Raw genomic sequence first — 15,286 nt, 5'->3', positions numbered from 1 at the left:
AACTAAAACCGTAGGCTAATGATCTTAAACTGGAGTTGTAAATATCTTAACTGAATTGTAGCTAACTATAATGAGATACATATAATTAAGAGTCAGACTGGCATACCTTACACCTCACCCCCTCCTCTACTCAAAGCAATGTCGAGTTGGGCTTGGGTGGAGTATAATGCGGGCATGTGATATAATAAGTTTTGTGCATGGATTATATTTACAGATTCAGGATCACATGAGTTCACTGTGCTGCTCTAAAAACACAAACCTATCTCGTTAGTACCTTTATTGTCAGACATACCAGTAAAATTGTGTTCAAAACGGGTGCAGGTAAATAGAAAATACAGAAATCTATTAAAGGAATACAGTGATCAAAGGCAGATGGAAGCGATTAAAGAGTAGAGCTAAAAGGTATATTGCGTACAGATACAGACCACTCTGGTCATATTCCTTTTATAACTTAGGGATATTTTTTCCACTGCACGCACGCGTCGAGAGCGCGTGCTTTTCCACAGCAAACGTGATACCCTCAGATGCTACGCAGAATGTGGAGCAAGTGTGCGCAACACTCTTTCTGAATCCGGTTCCGGCGTGCCGACGACACCGACGCCTGTTCCCACAGACAGATCACAGGGCTTTACCCGAACAGCACTGACTGGTAGCAGCTGAGAGAAGGTGCGGAGCGAGGGTTACTAAACCCGGAGGATTTCTCACGGCTCGCGGACAATAATGCTCTTCTATATGTCTCATAAACGGATGACAGCCTCCAAACAAACCTACAGTGAAAACTTTCAGCTCTATATTTGACGCGGGGGTGTTGTTTCTTGAGATTTTAACCTGGTCCAAGAACAGAAATGATGCAGGTGCAAACTCTGGCCTATACGTTACTGAAATGACTTGCTCGGCGCTGCTGACGCGGTTCATTGTGCCATGCCAACCCCGCATTGCATTGTCAGATGCCATTTTCCTCTGCGTTATTATCCCACTGTCTGGAATTCCAACATACTGGGCCTGTTGTTGTGTAATAAGAAGTTCGTAAAGGCTGAAGCAAACAAAGCTGGTGCAATGAGAAGCTACGCTCTCCAAGACACTGTGCGCAATTTGTGCTGAAGCTTATGGGTCCTGCGTATGCAAGCTCCCGGCTTCCACTTGGAGAGGTGTGCTGCGGGGCTACAGCGCACCGGCTGTCGGCTTCACATCTGGACCGCCTGCCTGCTGTCATCTGCGGCCTGTTCGGACTGTGTACTCCCTAAACTTGTGTGTTGAAGGGGAACGGATTGAGGTAGCCTCAAATGGTACCGTGTTAAGGGAGAAGGAGAAACTATTGGGACTTGACGTTATCGGTGATCCACTGGAACACCGAAATCCAAAGCTAGACTGGCTGACTACTCAACGGGAAAAAAAGCGGCTGTCCTGCTATGGATTTTGCGTAACAAAGTCACGCATTTTAAAGGCAACGCTAGGGTGACATTGCAGTCTTCTCACCATATCGGTTATTTCGTCGTCCGACATAAAAAAATAAAAGCGTGAAAGTGGAGTATTGTCCGTCATACGTATCAGCGCAGTGGGATTTCTACGTCTGGTCGGCGTTCCCCCCCACCCTTCCCGCGGTGACGGTTATGGGTCGGAAGCGGTGTGTCGGTGCAGATTGTTCCAAGATGGCGGCCGGGTGCTGCGGGGTGAAGAAGCAGAAACTGTCGGGATCACCCGGGTCGGGGGGTCCCGGCGGGGTGGGGGCGGGAAGCGGGGTGGCAGGAACCGGACATTGTGGCTCGGAGTTGGGGATTGGCTCCTCCGCGACAGTTGCAGCAGCGGCGAACGTGAGCAGAGCCAACGGCCTGGGGGGACCCGGGGGTAACGTTAGTGGCAGCAGTAGTGGTGGTGGTGGTGGTGGCGGCAGTGGCACAAACGCTCTGTCCCCAGCCCCGGCCGGTTACACTTCATCCGGCCTCGCCCCGAATCTTAGCCCGGGACCTGGTTCGGGAAGTGGAGGCAGAAAAATGGTGGTCTCAGCGGAGATGTGCTGCTTCTGTTTTGACGTGCTTTATTGCCATCTGTACGGATACCAACCTCCGAGAACACCCAGGTTTACAAATGATCCCTAGTGAGTATTTTTTTGTCTTTTGTTGTTTTGCTGCATGTCAAAGCCCATTGATGTATTCTCTCAACAAACGTGTGCCGCGGCACAAGTGGCAGCTTTTTACACACACAATCTGCTTCTGTTTTAAGGGTACATATTGTCACATCGAAACAACGAGTTACTTACAGTCAAATTTAAAAGCGAAAACTCGCGATCACAGCTTAATTTGTCCAAGTTGAACTGGGGCCTTGTCGGAAAGTCTTGTCTGCACCGGCCTGCAGTCTCAATAGCTTCGCTAGCATTTCATTAATGGTTAAAGTTAATGGTTTCATATTATGCTACAAAGCTGGGTCACATATCACCGGTTGGTGTTACTTTATCTATTCTGGATTTCTCGTCGTTATTTTACGAAATAAGTATTTTAGAGATGCTGTCTGTCCAACTCAAAAACCGCTAGCTGTCGTTGGCTAAGCCGTATAGCTTGTAGCTATTGCCAGTTGCACTTTTGAAAAAGAGGAAAAAGAGCATTGTGTCAATTTATTTTTCCCGGTTCGTTTTTTGTTTGTGTTGCTAGAGAAGTTAATTTCAAAGTGTCAAACTGACAAGAGAAAAAGTTGATATTTTTTATTCCAAATCTGCCGTGTTAGCCTCAATGAACTCTGGGTTCCCACATAATAGGCTTAGCTTTGTTAGCTATGAGCTACATTAGCATGGCTAGACAGCATTAATGAACTTGTATGTTATAGGGTATATGTTACAATGTTAGAATACTTTTGTTGGAAATGTGTTATGACGGTTAGCTAGAATTTCTAAATTACAATGGGTTGTATGTTGTCAATGTAAGCTCACTGTCAGTTTTAAGGTAAACCAAGTTTAGCATAAACCAACAAAGAAAAGATGGTCCTCGCTAAGCAGTTGCTAGTCCTACATATCTATCAAATGTAATGGCAAAAAAGACATTGCTAAATTTTAAAAGTCAACCAGCAAATGTGGTGGCAAATAACTGTGACAAAATAAATCTGCATTTATTTATATATGTGCACCGCAATGTGCATACCTTCTGACCCATTTCACGATACATGTATGTGCTTAATAAATGTAAATGTTCCCCCAGTAACTGCACTCTTGCGCCCCCCTTGAAATGTTTCCAACCAATCGTTGTAATTTGATATACATGCTATACGGCCCCTTTGCATACATGTGGCTGTATAGTGATTGTATACAGTTACAGCCACTGCTAACTACAACACTGTCTTGACTTAAAAGGGTCATTCCATTATCATGTGACTGCTTTAAGTGTGCTAGGCAGTCTTTCCCATCACTATGTAGACAATAGAACACAACCTTGCACATTTCAGATGTATACATGGGTTGTATTTGTATGAAAGCAGCAACGTCTTCACTTTCAAACATATTAAGTGGTGACCCTTTTCTGTTATTGGAAACAATGTGAGGCCACTTAATATGTTTGAAAGTGCAGACGTACATATTAATATACTGTACATGTACAATAAGCCTTTATTTCCCTGCAAAGTAAAGGTTCACTTGTTTATGGGTCTGTATTAAATTTGTGTTAAACTGACATCTTGAAAGGCAATGCAGCAAATGTTAACATCTGAGGACCAGTCAAAAGCCACACTGGTGCATTTAAAGCTTAATAATAGACAGGTTAGGCACACCATAATTGTTAGTTTGACTTAGTGACTTAGTAACTAAATGATGGAGAAATGATGGAGAAATGTTCATTACATTGCTGCAGTCAGTGCAAAATATACCACAAACATTACACTATCATATTAGTTCCTTCAGTTCAGACGTTTTTGAATCCATACATAAAATAATAGATGTTTGTTCTCTCAGTGTAACCCCACATTAGCCTGGCAAGTCAGATTAGTATTGCTATAGATAACACAAACACACTAAAGTATTGAACAAAATAATTTGGCCTTTCCTTAGAAACAAAAAAGTAAAGAACCTTTGCTTAATTTAATGTGCTTTCCAACCTTTCACTTGGTTGGTCCTTGTGTGAAGACATCTGCCTTTTCTCAATAGCAGTTGGAAATGATCCAGGAAAAGTAAAGTAAAGCCACAAAGTTGCAAGCAGTGGCCTTTAGACACATTTTATTAATTGAACATGTCTTGAAATTGGAACAAATTTGGTAATTGAATCATACCAGTATTTATATTAGTGTTGGAGATATCTACTCAGTATACTTCTTGTCTAGCAGTTTATTCATTTTGCATTTACATGCATTTAGTTCTCATAACTAAAACGAGAAACATTTTTACCCTGCACAGTGAGGCCAGACACGTCTTTATAGTGGTAAAACACATCTGGCCCAGAGGAGGTGCAGCAGTACCATGCTCTCTGTCTCAAATTTACATTGTGCTGAAAGGTTATTATGGATTAATTGATCAGTAACACTGAAACATACTGCCTGCTGTAACTTTAAATGTGTCAGGCTTAAATATGTTGTCTTTAATGAGTTAATACTGGCAAAGACTCGCCTTGTTTTGTACAATTTTGTTTTTCTCTACCGCCCAAATTTGTCACTGATCATTTTTCTCTGAAAAACTCTTATGCAAACCCAATCTAAAAACTGGGAGTGTGTGAGCTGCATTCTGCTGTAAGATGACATCACATCTGATACTGACACATGATCATGTGATCTTATGTGTCAGTAGCACATACAACCACACCATGAATTTTCCACACTTCTTAACCAGAAATGGTTTCAGTAAAACAGTTTGAAAAATCTCCTAAAACTACATCAGGATAAACAGAGTTTGTTAGAATTTGCAGTCCAGCCATGGGTCAATGATCAAAGTCTTCAATGAAAACCAGTTATTTGTGGTGGAAAAAAACACTGTTGCCCTAATGTGAATTGCTGCTCTAGCATAATCAAAGAATCAACTGTGATGTGTGTCACGAACAAACTCATTCACTACAGAAATAACCATCTGCTGTGCATCTCATGATAGTTTGTCTCCTTCCTAATGTGTGTTTGTCCGTCTTATTTTTCAGCCCGCTGTTTGTCACGTGGAAAATAGGCAGAGACAAGCGGTTGCGGGGTTGTATAGGTACATTTTCTGCCATGAATCTGCACTCAGGACTCAGGGAGTACACCCTTACCAGGTAACAAACTGTGTAATGATTTTTGTATGACAAAGTTGTGACAAAAATGAAGGAATGACTGCAAACTTCCCTCAGAATAATGTTTTAAATGTCTATGGTCTATGCTAACAACTGTTATTCAGTTTAATCTGTGTAGCTCAGAAAATATAATATATGGTGGTATTATGCTTTTTCATTGACATTTTTTACAAAAGAAAGATAAGACGAGTACCTCAAAGGATCCTCCTGTGGTGAGTTTAATACTATGCTGTGTATCGTAGCAACACAATTTATTGATCAAGAATACTATCCTATACTACTGTGTGTTATAATTGTTGGAATCATAAGGAGTCTGTGTGTAAAACAGTGACATGGGTAAAACCAGCATCATCACCTGTAGATTAAATGCAGGGTAAAAGATCAGTGGTTCATGTTTTCATAGCACTGTCTCTTACTCTGTGACTCCATTTACAGACGAAACAGGCCATTAAAGGGATAGTTCAGTTTTCTTGCACCTTCACAGAAGGTGCTTTTCCACTAGATACACCGCCTCGGCACGGCACGGCTCAACTCTACACTGTTTGGTTGGTTTTCCATTACAATATAGTACCTCCTCAACATGGACGGTGTCATCACAGCATGGCTCCATGAAACTGCTATGCCTTTGTTTTATACGCGACACACAAACTTGTGACTTGTAAAACAGTTATTTATGATGTACTGAAAAAAATGTGTTCAGTACTTCCTGCATGACCGGAGCACAGACTCCGTCTCACAGTTGCTGAACTGAAATACAGCGGCAGGGTTTGTTATGGCGGTCGCTAAATACACCCAACTCCTCCTAAATGATGAGATTTTAGACATTTCCTTGCTAAATGTCCGAGATTAACCCACATTTTAAGTACTGTTAAGTCTTTTTAACTGATCTACAGTTTAGCATTGTTCACTTTGATTCTTGCTCATGCCTCTTTCTGTGACGACACTCTGACCAATCAGTGGACAGCAGTTCGATGACGTCACGCATAGTATCGACTCCGCTTGCTTGGAACCTCATCAGAGCAGGTACCAAAAAAGTACCAGGTACTATCGCGTAATGGAAAAGCAAAATAACTGTGCCGTGCCAAGGTGAGTCAAGTCGCGCGAGTGGAAAAGTGCCATAAGAGTGCCCCTGCATGGAGAACCAGCCTGAGACACTGGCTCTCACTGAAAACATGGCTCCTAGCAGAAACACAAATTTCAGCCCCTTAACCGAAGGCTCACGTAATAAAATCAACAACTTTATCTTACCGTTTATCTTACAACTTTGTAGACCAATCATTCTCAGTGCCAAAGAAAATCTGTCATTTTTACATCATCGTACACAGGAGTTGCCTACTGCCTCATCAATAACTTCACATGGGTTATTTTATGATTTTGGTTTGATGTTTTTTGTTAACAATTGCCAAAGTAACACAAACATTTAAGTTAAAAACACACATTTTCTCTGTGGGTGGGAGTGAATGGTTTACAAACTTCAAAAAAAGGTTTCCAGTTAGAAAGAAAAGTCTTTATAATATAGAGACAGACTAGGAAACACATTGTCACAGACCTAAGCGGACGTTGATTTTATTATGTATTGGGTTTTATTTTGTTAAGTGGTTAAAATCTCTTTTTCCGTGTGTGTCTACTGGCACTCCTCCTCTGTGCCATTGTCAGTGCCGTCGGTACTGACGACCATGCTTCAAAAAACCTAAACTTAACCTAAAACTCAGGTAATGTTTTGAAAAGTCTCAACTGTCCTTACCAAGATGCCTTGACCCTAAGAGGAGATGATCTCTGAAATGGGCAGTGTGGTGCAACACTCATTTTGTAAATCTCCTCTATATTACAGAAAAGGTCTCACTGATTCTTCAGTTCAGTCCTTTGTAAACTTGAGTGGAAACATGCCCCTCATTTTAAAAGGACAAACACATTAATCCAACTCTTTGGCACTTTTATGCTCAATTGTGTAAAGTTCTTCCACACATGTCCATTGAACAGTGCTCTTTCTGTCTGCAGTGCCCTTAAAGACAGCCGCTTCCCCCCTATGACAAGGGAAGAGCTGCCTCGCCTCTTCTGCTCAGTGTCTCTTCTCACCAACTTTGAAGACGTCGGTGATTACCTTGACTGGGAGGTTAGATGCACTCGTTACTAAAACACGCTCAAACACAGAATAATAGTCTTTTATTTGTTATTCTTTATTTGGTGCCTTGCAGCTAAACTGACTCATCTTTTTTGTAATTATAGAAAAATATATACATTTTCATCTTGGCAGGATTGCTTTAAAATGAGTAATTGCAAGTAGGTTTAGTGCACCAAAAGTCATTCAGCTGATTGGGTGCTACACTTATCCACTCGCTCTATTCTGTCTAATCTATCTATATCACCAAAGCTAATGGTGGAAATAAATTAAAAGTCTAACCATGCTGAAACCCAGTGAAACATGAAATGACATGGATTGTGGTTGTATAATATAGCAGTCCCCATATTGCCTTAAAGAACCGAACATCTGTCCTCCCTCTATATTTTTGACTATGTTGTACTGGAGCGATTTATGTGTTTTAACCTATTCGTTCTTCTGGATTTGCATATTCTTTCTAGGTGGGTGTTCATGGTATTAGGATAGAGTTTTTCAACGAAAAAGGATCAAAGCGCACAGCCACTTACCTACCAGAGGTTGCGAAGGAGCAAGGTAAGACCTTTTTTTGTATTCCTAAAAATCCAGATTCACCTTTTTATTAATTTTTTTGTTAAAGAAGAAAGTGTATGTGTATTTAAGGGAATTTGGATTTTCAGAACTGTGTTAAACTGTTTTGTCAAGGTTGGGACCACATTCAAACCATAGATTCCTTACTACGAAAGGGAGGTTATAAAGCTCCCATCACAAATGACTTCAGGAAGACCATTAAGTTAACCAGGTAAGAGGTTTTGTTTTGTGGCGTACTGCTTCATACAAATCATAAATCCTTTTCTGGCTCCAGAGGTAGCTGCGGGAAATCTGATTTGTTCAGTCAATAATAACGATTATGAAACCCTAACTAATGTTACAAGGTACTTAACACTCCAATCCAGCCTAAATCAAATATTTCAAGGCATTTTGCCTTGTAAGGAAAGGAAAGGAAGAAGCCAAACTGATCCCACTAAGAGCAAGCACTAGGAATCAGTGGAGAAAAAGAAATCTGGCAGAATCAGAAGACTCAAAAATCGTGTTTTACGTAAGAATAGTAATATAATAACCAGCCCCAACCATTCCATTCTTTTACACCCTTCCTTTGGGGTACCAGAGTAATATGGTACGGTCAGTCAGCTGATTGGATGATAGAAAACTGCCACTCCCTTGCAGTCGGTGTAAATATCCCATGGAGGTCGAGGCCAACGCCCGCAGTCTATTCTCATACAAAGCGTGATATCTTGTTGAGACAAACGAGCAGAAAAACAGCTTTTGTGTCATGTTCAGTGTCGTTGTGTGTTTCGATGTCGCACCACAGTTAACGATGAAACCAAAAAGGGAAAAAAACCTGCTTCTATTCTCTCTCGCACAATGATGACTGAATTATTTCTCACTGTAAATATTTTTCGTCATTATTTCAATATCTGTATTTATGTTGGATAAAAGACAATTAAAAAGATGGCACAAACCGAACACACCAAAAGCCCAACAAAAACAGGCACATCTTGAATGGGTACTGTACTAGTAACAGTTGATTACAGTTGAAACAACTAATCGATGAATCGATTATTAATCTATTACTAAATTAATGGACAACAATTTTAAAAAGCGATTAATCGGTTTGAAGCTTTTTTTCATGATTTAAAACAAGATTTCCGATAGTTTAAGCTTCTTAAATGTGAGTATTTTCCTAATTTCTTTGCTCTGGATAACAAAGAAATCATTAAAAGTTAATCATTTTGGTTTGTGGACAAAACAAGACATTTGAGAACATCATCATATCCGGGTTTGACGAACATGACTAAACATTTTTAAAGGTTTTCTGATATTTTATGGACCAAACGATTAATCGAGAAAAGAATCGACAGATTAATCGGTTATGAAAATAATTGTTAGTTGCAGCTCTACAGTTGATGGTGTGGAGAGGCATTGAGTGAAAACTGTCACACTGGAAAGAAGTAAAAAAAAAAAAAAAAAAGAGCTCTTGCATTGTGGTAAGGAAATACAAACATCTCTGGTTTGTCTGCGGCAATTTAGATTTTCTATTTGCATGTCATTGAAGTACTTGTTTTAGAGAGAAAAAGCAGTATTTAATTAATATTTGTTGTGCAAAAGACTAATTTTATTCATTGTTAAGTGATAGTACAGAATCACAGTACTTTGCTCTGTGACTTTGGTTCGGTTGAAACTTTTTCCCGCCCATCACATCTTTTCTCTTTGCCAGGTACCGTAGCGAGAAGATGACTATGGGTTATGCAGAGTACATCGCCCACCGTCAGCACCATCACTACCAGAACGGCATCGGGCACCCTCTACCACCCTACAACCATTATTCCTGACAGCGAGCCGCATGACCAATCATTGGACCTCTCCGCGGACCTTTTCCCAGGAGAGCCCGCCCCCTCCTGGTCTAGCTATTTCTACTACTGTACCATTTTATGATGATAGTTTCCGTTGCCATGCTGGCTGTCTCCCAGACGTTGACATGGCAACGGGTGGCAACGAAGCATCATTTGATTACGGCAAGAAATCCACACATTTCTTTTTCGTTGCCTGTGGTTATGTTTTTGCAGCATACTTATAAGTCTATCTATAATCCCCCCCCTTATTCATATTTTTGAAAATTAACAAATGATGGATTTTATTGAACTTCTCAGTAAACCTAATCAGGTGTTTGATTCTGTGGATGGAAGCAAATCTCTTAGATTAGTATTACACTTTTATTCTTTAGGCTTTGTTTCAGTTTTACTAAGAAATTCTTTACTTTTCTTTTAGTTTTTGCCTCTTAATTTATATTAATCACCGGACATGTATACCATGTAGCAAAGCAACTGCAGTTCTTGAAGGCTTTGCCATCTCTCTTCTTGATTCCTCTCAAAAAACAAAAAACAAAAAAAGATTGACTTGTTGAGGTTGTTTGAGTCTTGTAAACTCCTGTAGTGTTGTAGTTGGGACTATTTATTGGGGTCTGTATACTCCAAAGCATGGATGGTAGGATCACGTTTATTGTTTGAGAAGTGTGTATATCCGTGTGTGGATACGGACTTCGATCTGCCACAAGATAAAAATCAGTGGAATGAGATAGAAAACGGATTTTACATTTAAAGAAAGAAAAAAAAAGAATCTCTCTCCCCTGAGTAATTGTAGTGTTTTGTGGTGGAACCTTTAATCTTTGAACCATGTTTGATAGAGCTGACAACCATGTTCCCTTGTTTTTTAAGTGAAAGTACGTGGGGAGGAAGCCATTTTGTCTGAGGATAATCATGTTCATAAATTGGAAAATTTGGCTACAAGTCGGTCTGCTTTCCCTGCAGTAGAGCTACCAGGCATGAAAGTAGGTACGTGATTGATGCTTTTGTTACTTAGTCTGTTGGTGTCTTGAGTTTACTGGCAGGGAGTCACTCAACGGGGACATGCTATAACTACTTAAAGCCATATTCTCTCTTTTATTCGACACTATCGGAGGAGTTGTTTGGCTTGAAGTGTATTGTATTCAGTGCCACTTAAAGCGCTAATGCTAGTCTTGTGGGTGAATGCGGACGTACACCAAGCAGCCTCAGACGCGGCTGCGTCACTGAGCCCTCGCCTCAGACGCGGCTGCGTCACTGAGCCCTCGCCTCAGACGCGGCTGCGTCACTGAGCCCTCGCCTCAGACGCGGCTGCGTCACTGAGCCCTCGCCTCAGACGCGGCTGCGTCACTGAGCCCTCGCCTCAGGCGCGGCTGCGTCACTGAGCCCTCGCCTCAGCAGCGGCTGCGTCACTGAGCCCTCGCCTCAGCAGCGGTTTTGTCATTTGTTCGGAAAAGTCCTGTACTAATTGTCCGTGTCTTCGCGTCGTGGAAATCATTGTCTTGCCTTTTCAGATTGTAGCTAACCATTTACTCGTTACTCGTCCATGAAGTATGCTCTATTTAAGATAGTTATTTTCAATGAAGATACGCAACTTAACGCACAAAGGAAGTGAGCTAATTAACGTGTGTGGCATTTAGAAGTGCATGTCATTGTGTAGTTTGCGGTGTGACGCAGCGGGTCGTTTATTTTAGTCGTTGAAACCGTCTCCTCTGCTACTCTGGTGTTTACTGAGGTCCGTTGATCTGGGAGCGTGTGCGTGTCCACGACACGGGAAACATTTGTGATGAGTGCTTTTGTTTTGTCAGCTGTTTGGCACCAGGTTTGAGCAAACACAGTTAATTTAGTTAGTGCAGATTCTAAAAGCCAGGGCTCTGTGTGTGTATGACCTAAGAAGCCATTTTCTCATTCAAATAGTACTTGTGATTTAGTGTACACACGCATACACACACTTGGCTGGTTTGTACTTACTGTCCAGAATGTTTTAAGATTGTCGAGGGTTGTTCATGTTTAGTTTTGCTAGCTGGAATTTTTGAGAGGTTATCGCTACTTGACCAACATCTTTCTTTTATAACAGCCTTTACTAACTGGCAGGTTATTATTATTTTTTTTTTCCTTTTATGCAAAACGTCAAGGGCTTTTGGCACTCCATCCACAGTAACCCGAAATGACCCAGATTTCAGTTGTGTTGCCTTAAATTAATGATTTAATAAATTATGGACCAGTACATGATGATGCTCTGAGTGTTCCTCTGGCCCATGGTTTGCTCTTCCGTCAACTGAACCCCTCTGCAGCCTCCTGTTCACTCGCATCTCGCCCAGTTACTGGCCCTTTAGTTCACTTTTAAGTATCCCACAAGGACACTGTGGTGTTACAACACTACATGTTTAAACCATGGCAAAGACAGTTTCACGCCTTTTTAGACAAACAAGAAGCTTGCCCGACGACACATGACACGAACACTACGCTTCACGGGAGAACAGTCAGTCATTCATTCATTTCCTGGTCCACTTAATACAGCACAACCTGAATTTTCCTGCTGCAAAACCAAATTGACCATGCTGTTTTACATATGTCTTTGTATACACATGCAATCTATTTAGTTGCGTGTATGTCTGAGTATGAGACCTATGGTTTTATCCATGATATGCTTGATCTATGGCTTAGACACTCTTATTTACCATTAAGAAATTTAAAAGACAAATATGGTGCTATCGGACCTCATATTGGGGTGGTCACAGCTCGTGACTGGTCATGCGGACTCATTAATCATATCATACTTAAAAGATGCAGCATGTAAGATTTTCTCTTGGGTATATTGCTGTGAAAAGGGTCATGGCTGTCACCGATACAAACAGTAGCCTCAAAAATCCATTCAAGTGCATTCATGACATCCTGTGAAGGTGGGTTTGCTGTCGGACCTGGTTTTTACCCACCCTGCGTGATTCTGTCTCATGTGGACTTGGGGCTTAGTTTAGGTCTGAACGTACCCGTAAACGTAAGTGTGTCCGGAATGCGTTTTCAGAGCATGTGTGAATGGACACATGAAAGACCGCCCCTTCACCTGATGGCTTCTGACTCCATTTTCACAATGAATCTTCCACCCCCACACTATTAACACTCATTTACAAACAATTTTTCGTTAAAATGTTTCATGTTGCAGCAGCGTGAGTAGTCCATTAACCTTTTAGTTTTTTTGTTATCAAGCTTTCTATTTTTGTTAAGCCTGTTTCCTTACTCCATATAACAAACATTTCCTGACATTAAATGGTCCAAACTACACCAGAAATCCGGAATCCTAAAAGTTATTGTTAGTTGCAGCCCTAAATCAAAGTACTTCTTGCGCTGCTGTAACAAGAAATAAGATTAACCCATTAGAAAGAAAAGAAAAATCAATGTAAAGCCACTGAGAAGTGTCGAAATCCAGTGATACTGCAGCAGGTCAAAGGACTTAGTCCACTTAGAAGGCGGCTTCTAATGTGTGTTAAAAGCAAGTTTGCATTCACACGTGCTGGATAATGTGGGGGATGGCACATTTCCCAAACCACCTCCAAATGTGGTCTCCGCGATCTGATCTGAAGAGGCATTCAGAACACATTTGAGTACGTTCAATCGTGTACTTGGCTCTGTCCGCCTGTGATCAGAATACACAAGGAGGAGGGTGTTATTCCCGGGTCCGATCGGGGTCTTGAACATTAACGGGCGCAAAATCGTAGCAGCAACACATCAAGAGGCTACAGAATGTACTGCTAATGGTCGTTGTGACGGTTCATCTTCGATATATCGAGAGAAAATCCTACATGTTTTTCTATCCTCGATATATGCAGATCTGTTCAACAGGTGTTTTGTTTTTTTTCCTACCAGTGCAAGTCAACACCCCTGCAGGTTTGAAAGGACAAGAAGTCACATGTTTACCTCCCCCCCCGTTTACTCCCCCCCACACTGTGGCCCAACCTCATGGCCTAGTTTGTCAAGGTGTGACGCGTCGTCGTTCTGTAGATGGCGGCGGTAGTCGCGGCCGTTGCCTCTCCTGGAAGATCAGATGCTGCTCTTTGCCCCTGAGCTCATCTTTACGATCTTCCTACCAGCTGCTGAATCATCATTTGAAAGGTTTGGGGGTCGTTGAGGCATTCACAACCTCTCGTAGACCTTTGTTGAAGGTGAAGCATCTCCTGCAGTAGGACGCAGAGTTAATGTTTTACGTAGAACACGCAGAATATAGTCCTGGTTCTGTACTGATTAACTGTTAAAAGCATTGATACCTCATGGGATTTTATGGAACGAAGTTTCGTAGTTTGTTGTAGCAGATAGTGTTTTGGTTCCATACCGGGGTTTAGAGTTCAGCCTCAGCATTCCTTGTGTGGTCATTGTCGTGTTTCGTGGAATGCTCAAGCTCATGTTACCTTCGTATGTTGGACTGAACCAAAGATGCCAGCGGCCATGCCCAAATGCTGCTCTTCAGGCCTGGCTTCCTGTCCTTCCAAAAAACACCCCTGCATTTGACAAAAATGTTTTGTCTCGTTATATTTTTATCGTTTTTTTTTTTTTTTTTGCGATTTCTCGACTGTCTTGACTTTTTTTTTTAGCAACTCAATTTTTAAATGAATTTTCATTGTCAATCTCTGAAACCGCATGTGGTGTCAAAGATGATTTGAAATTGGTTGCAAGTTGTTACGTATTATGTTTGTTATTATTTTATCATTATTATTATTATTGCTCTGATTTACACAAATGAAAATCCCATGGTGTGCCTCCTAGCTTTATGGGTTTATAAATGTTTTTTTTTTCCCTAAAGACCAGCAGTTATACTTTGTATAAAAGATGGATTTTTCCTTATTTTTTATGCCATTAAAGATGAAAAAGCCTGTTTTCTTTACTCTGGACCCAGTAGCTGCACTGGTATACAATCGCACTGATAGATGAATTTAAATAAATAAAAGAAGACTAAATGAATCAATAATAATAATAATGACAGAAGAAATAAGAACTACAATAAACTTGTGTTTGAAACTTTTATTAAAAAAAACTTTAAAAAAAGCACATAAAAAAAGAAAACGACTGTTTTTGTACATCAAATTAATTCTTTTCAAAAAAATATTTTGGATCTAGTTTCAAAATTATTTTAGTGGTTTTCTATGTTCTGAATTTTTGAGACACTGACTTCTATGACGTGTCACTGTACAAAATGACTTTCTTCTGTTGCAGTGGCCTGATGGGCTGGGAGGGTTACCTGGTGTAACTCCTCGTACCAACTTTTATTTCCGTTCAATTTTTGGATCTCTTCTTTTTTTTTTTTCCTCTGCTTTAGTAACTTGAAAAATGTTGATGGAATAATATGAACTGGGAATCTTTAAATCCATCCCCTGTAGAGCTTAGACCCTTCCTCTCTTCCTATTGAATTGCTGTTAGTGTGACAAGACTTGAAACGGGCATTTATCAAGATAGTATGAATCCAAAAAAAAATTAAAAAATGTAAAAAAAAATTGCCCCACACATACAAACAAAAAGAAAAGAAATAAGCAAAAAAAAAAAAAATTGCAAAAGAAAAGTGGGGAGGCTTGAAA

At 40.7% G+C, this 15,286-nt stretch overlaps 1 protein-coding gene across 1 annotated transcript; it reads left to right on the top strand.

Moving 5' to 3' along the window:
* Positions 1-429: 429 nt before the first annotated feature.
* ammecr1 (AMMECR nuclear protein 1) lies at positions 430-14,671 on the top strand. The gene is made up of 6 exons (XM_058626852.1): positions 430-2,095; positions 5,097-5,207; positions 7,224-7,338; positions 7,806-7,896; positions 8,026-8,122; positions 9,599-14,671. Exons 1-6 carry the CDS (start codon positions 1,611-1,613, stop codon positions 9,711-9,713), a joined length of 1,014 nt encoding a protein of 337 aa, XP_058482835.1. The 5' UTR covers positions 430-1,610; the 3' UTR covers positions 9,714-14,671.
* Positions 14,672-15,286: the final 615 nt, after the last annotated feature.

This window comes from Solea solea, chromosome 4 (assembly GCF_958295425.1).
Source record: "Solea solea chromosome 4, fSolSol10.1, whole genome shotgun sequence".
In the NCBI taxonomy this organism is placed as follows: Eukaryota; Metazoa; Chordata; class Actinopteri; order Pleuronectiformes; family Soleidae; genus Solea; species Solea solea.
This window is presented reverse-complemented; position numbering and strand designations above follow the sequence as displayed.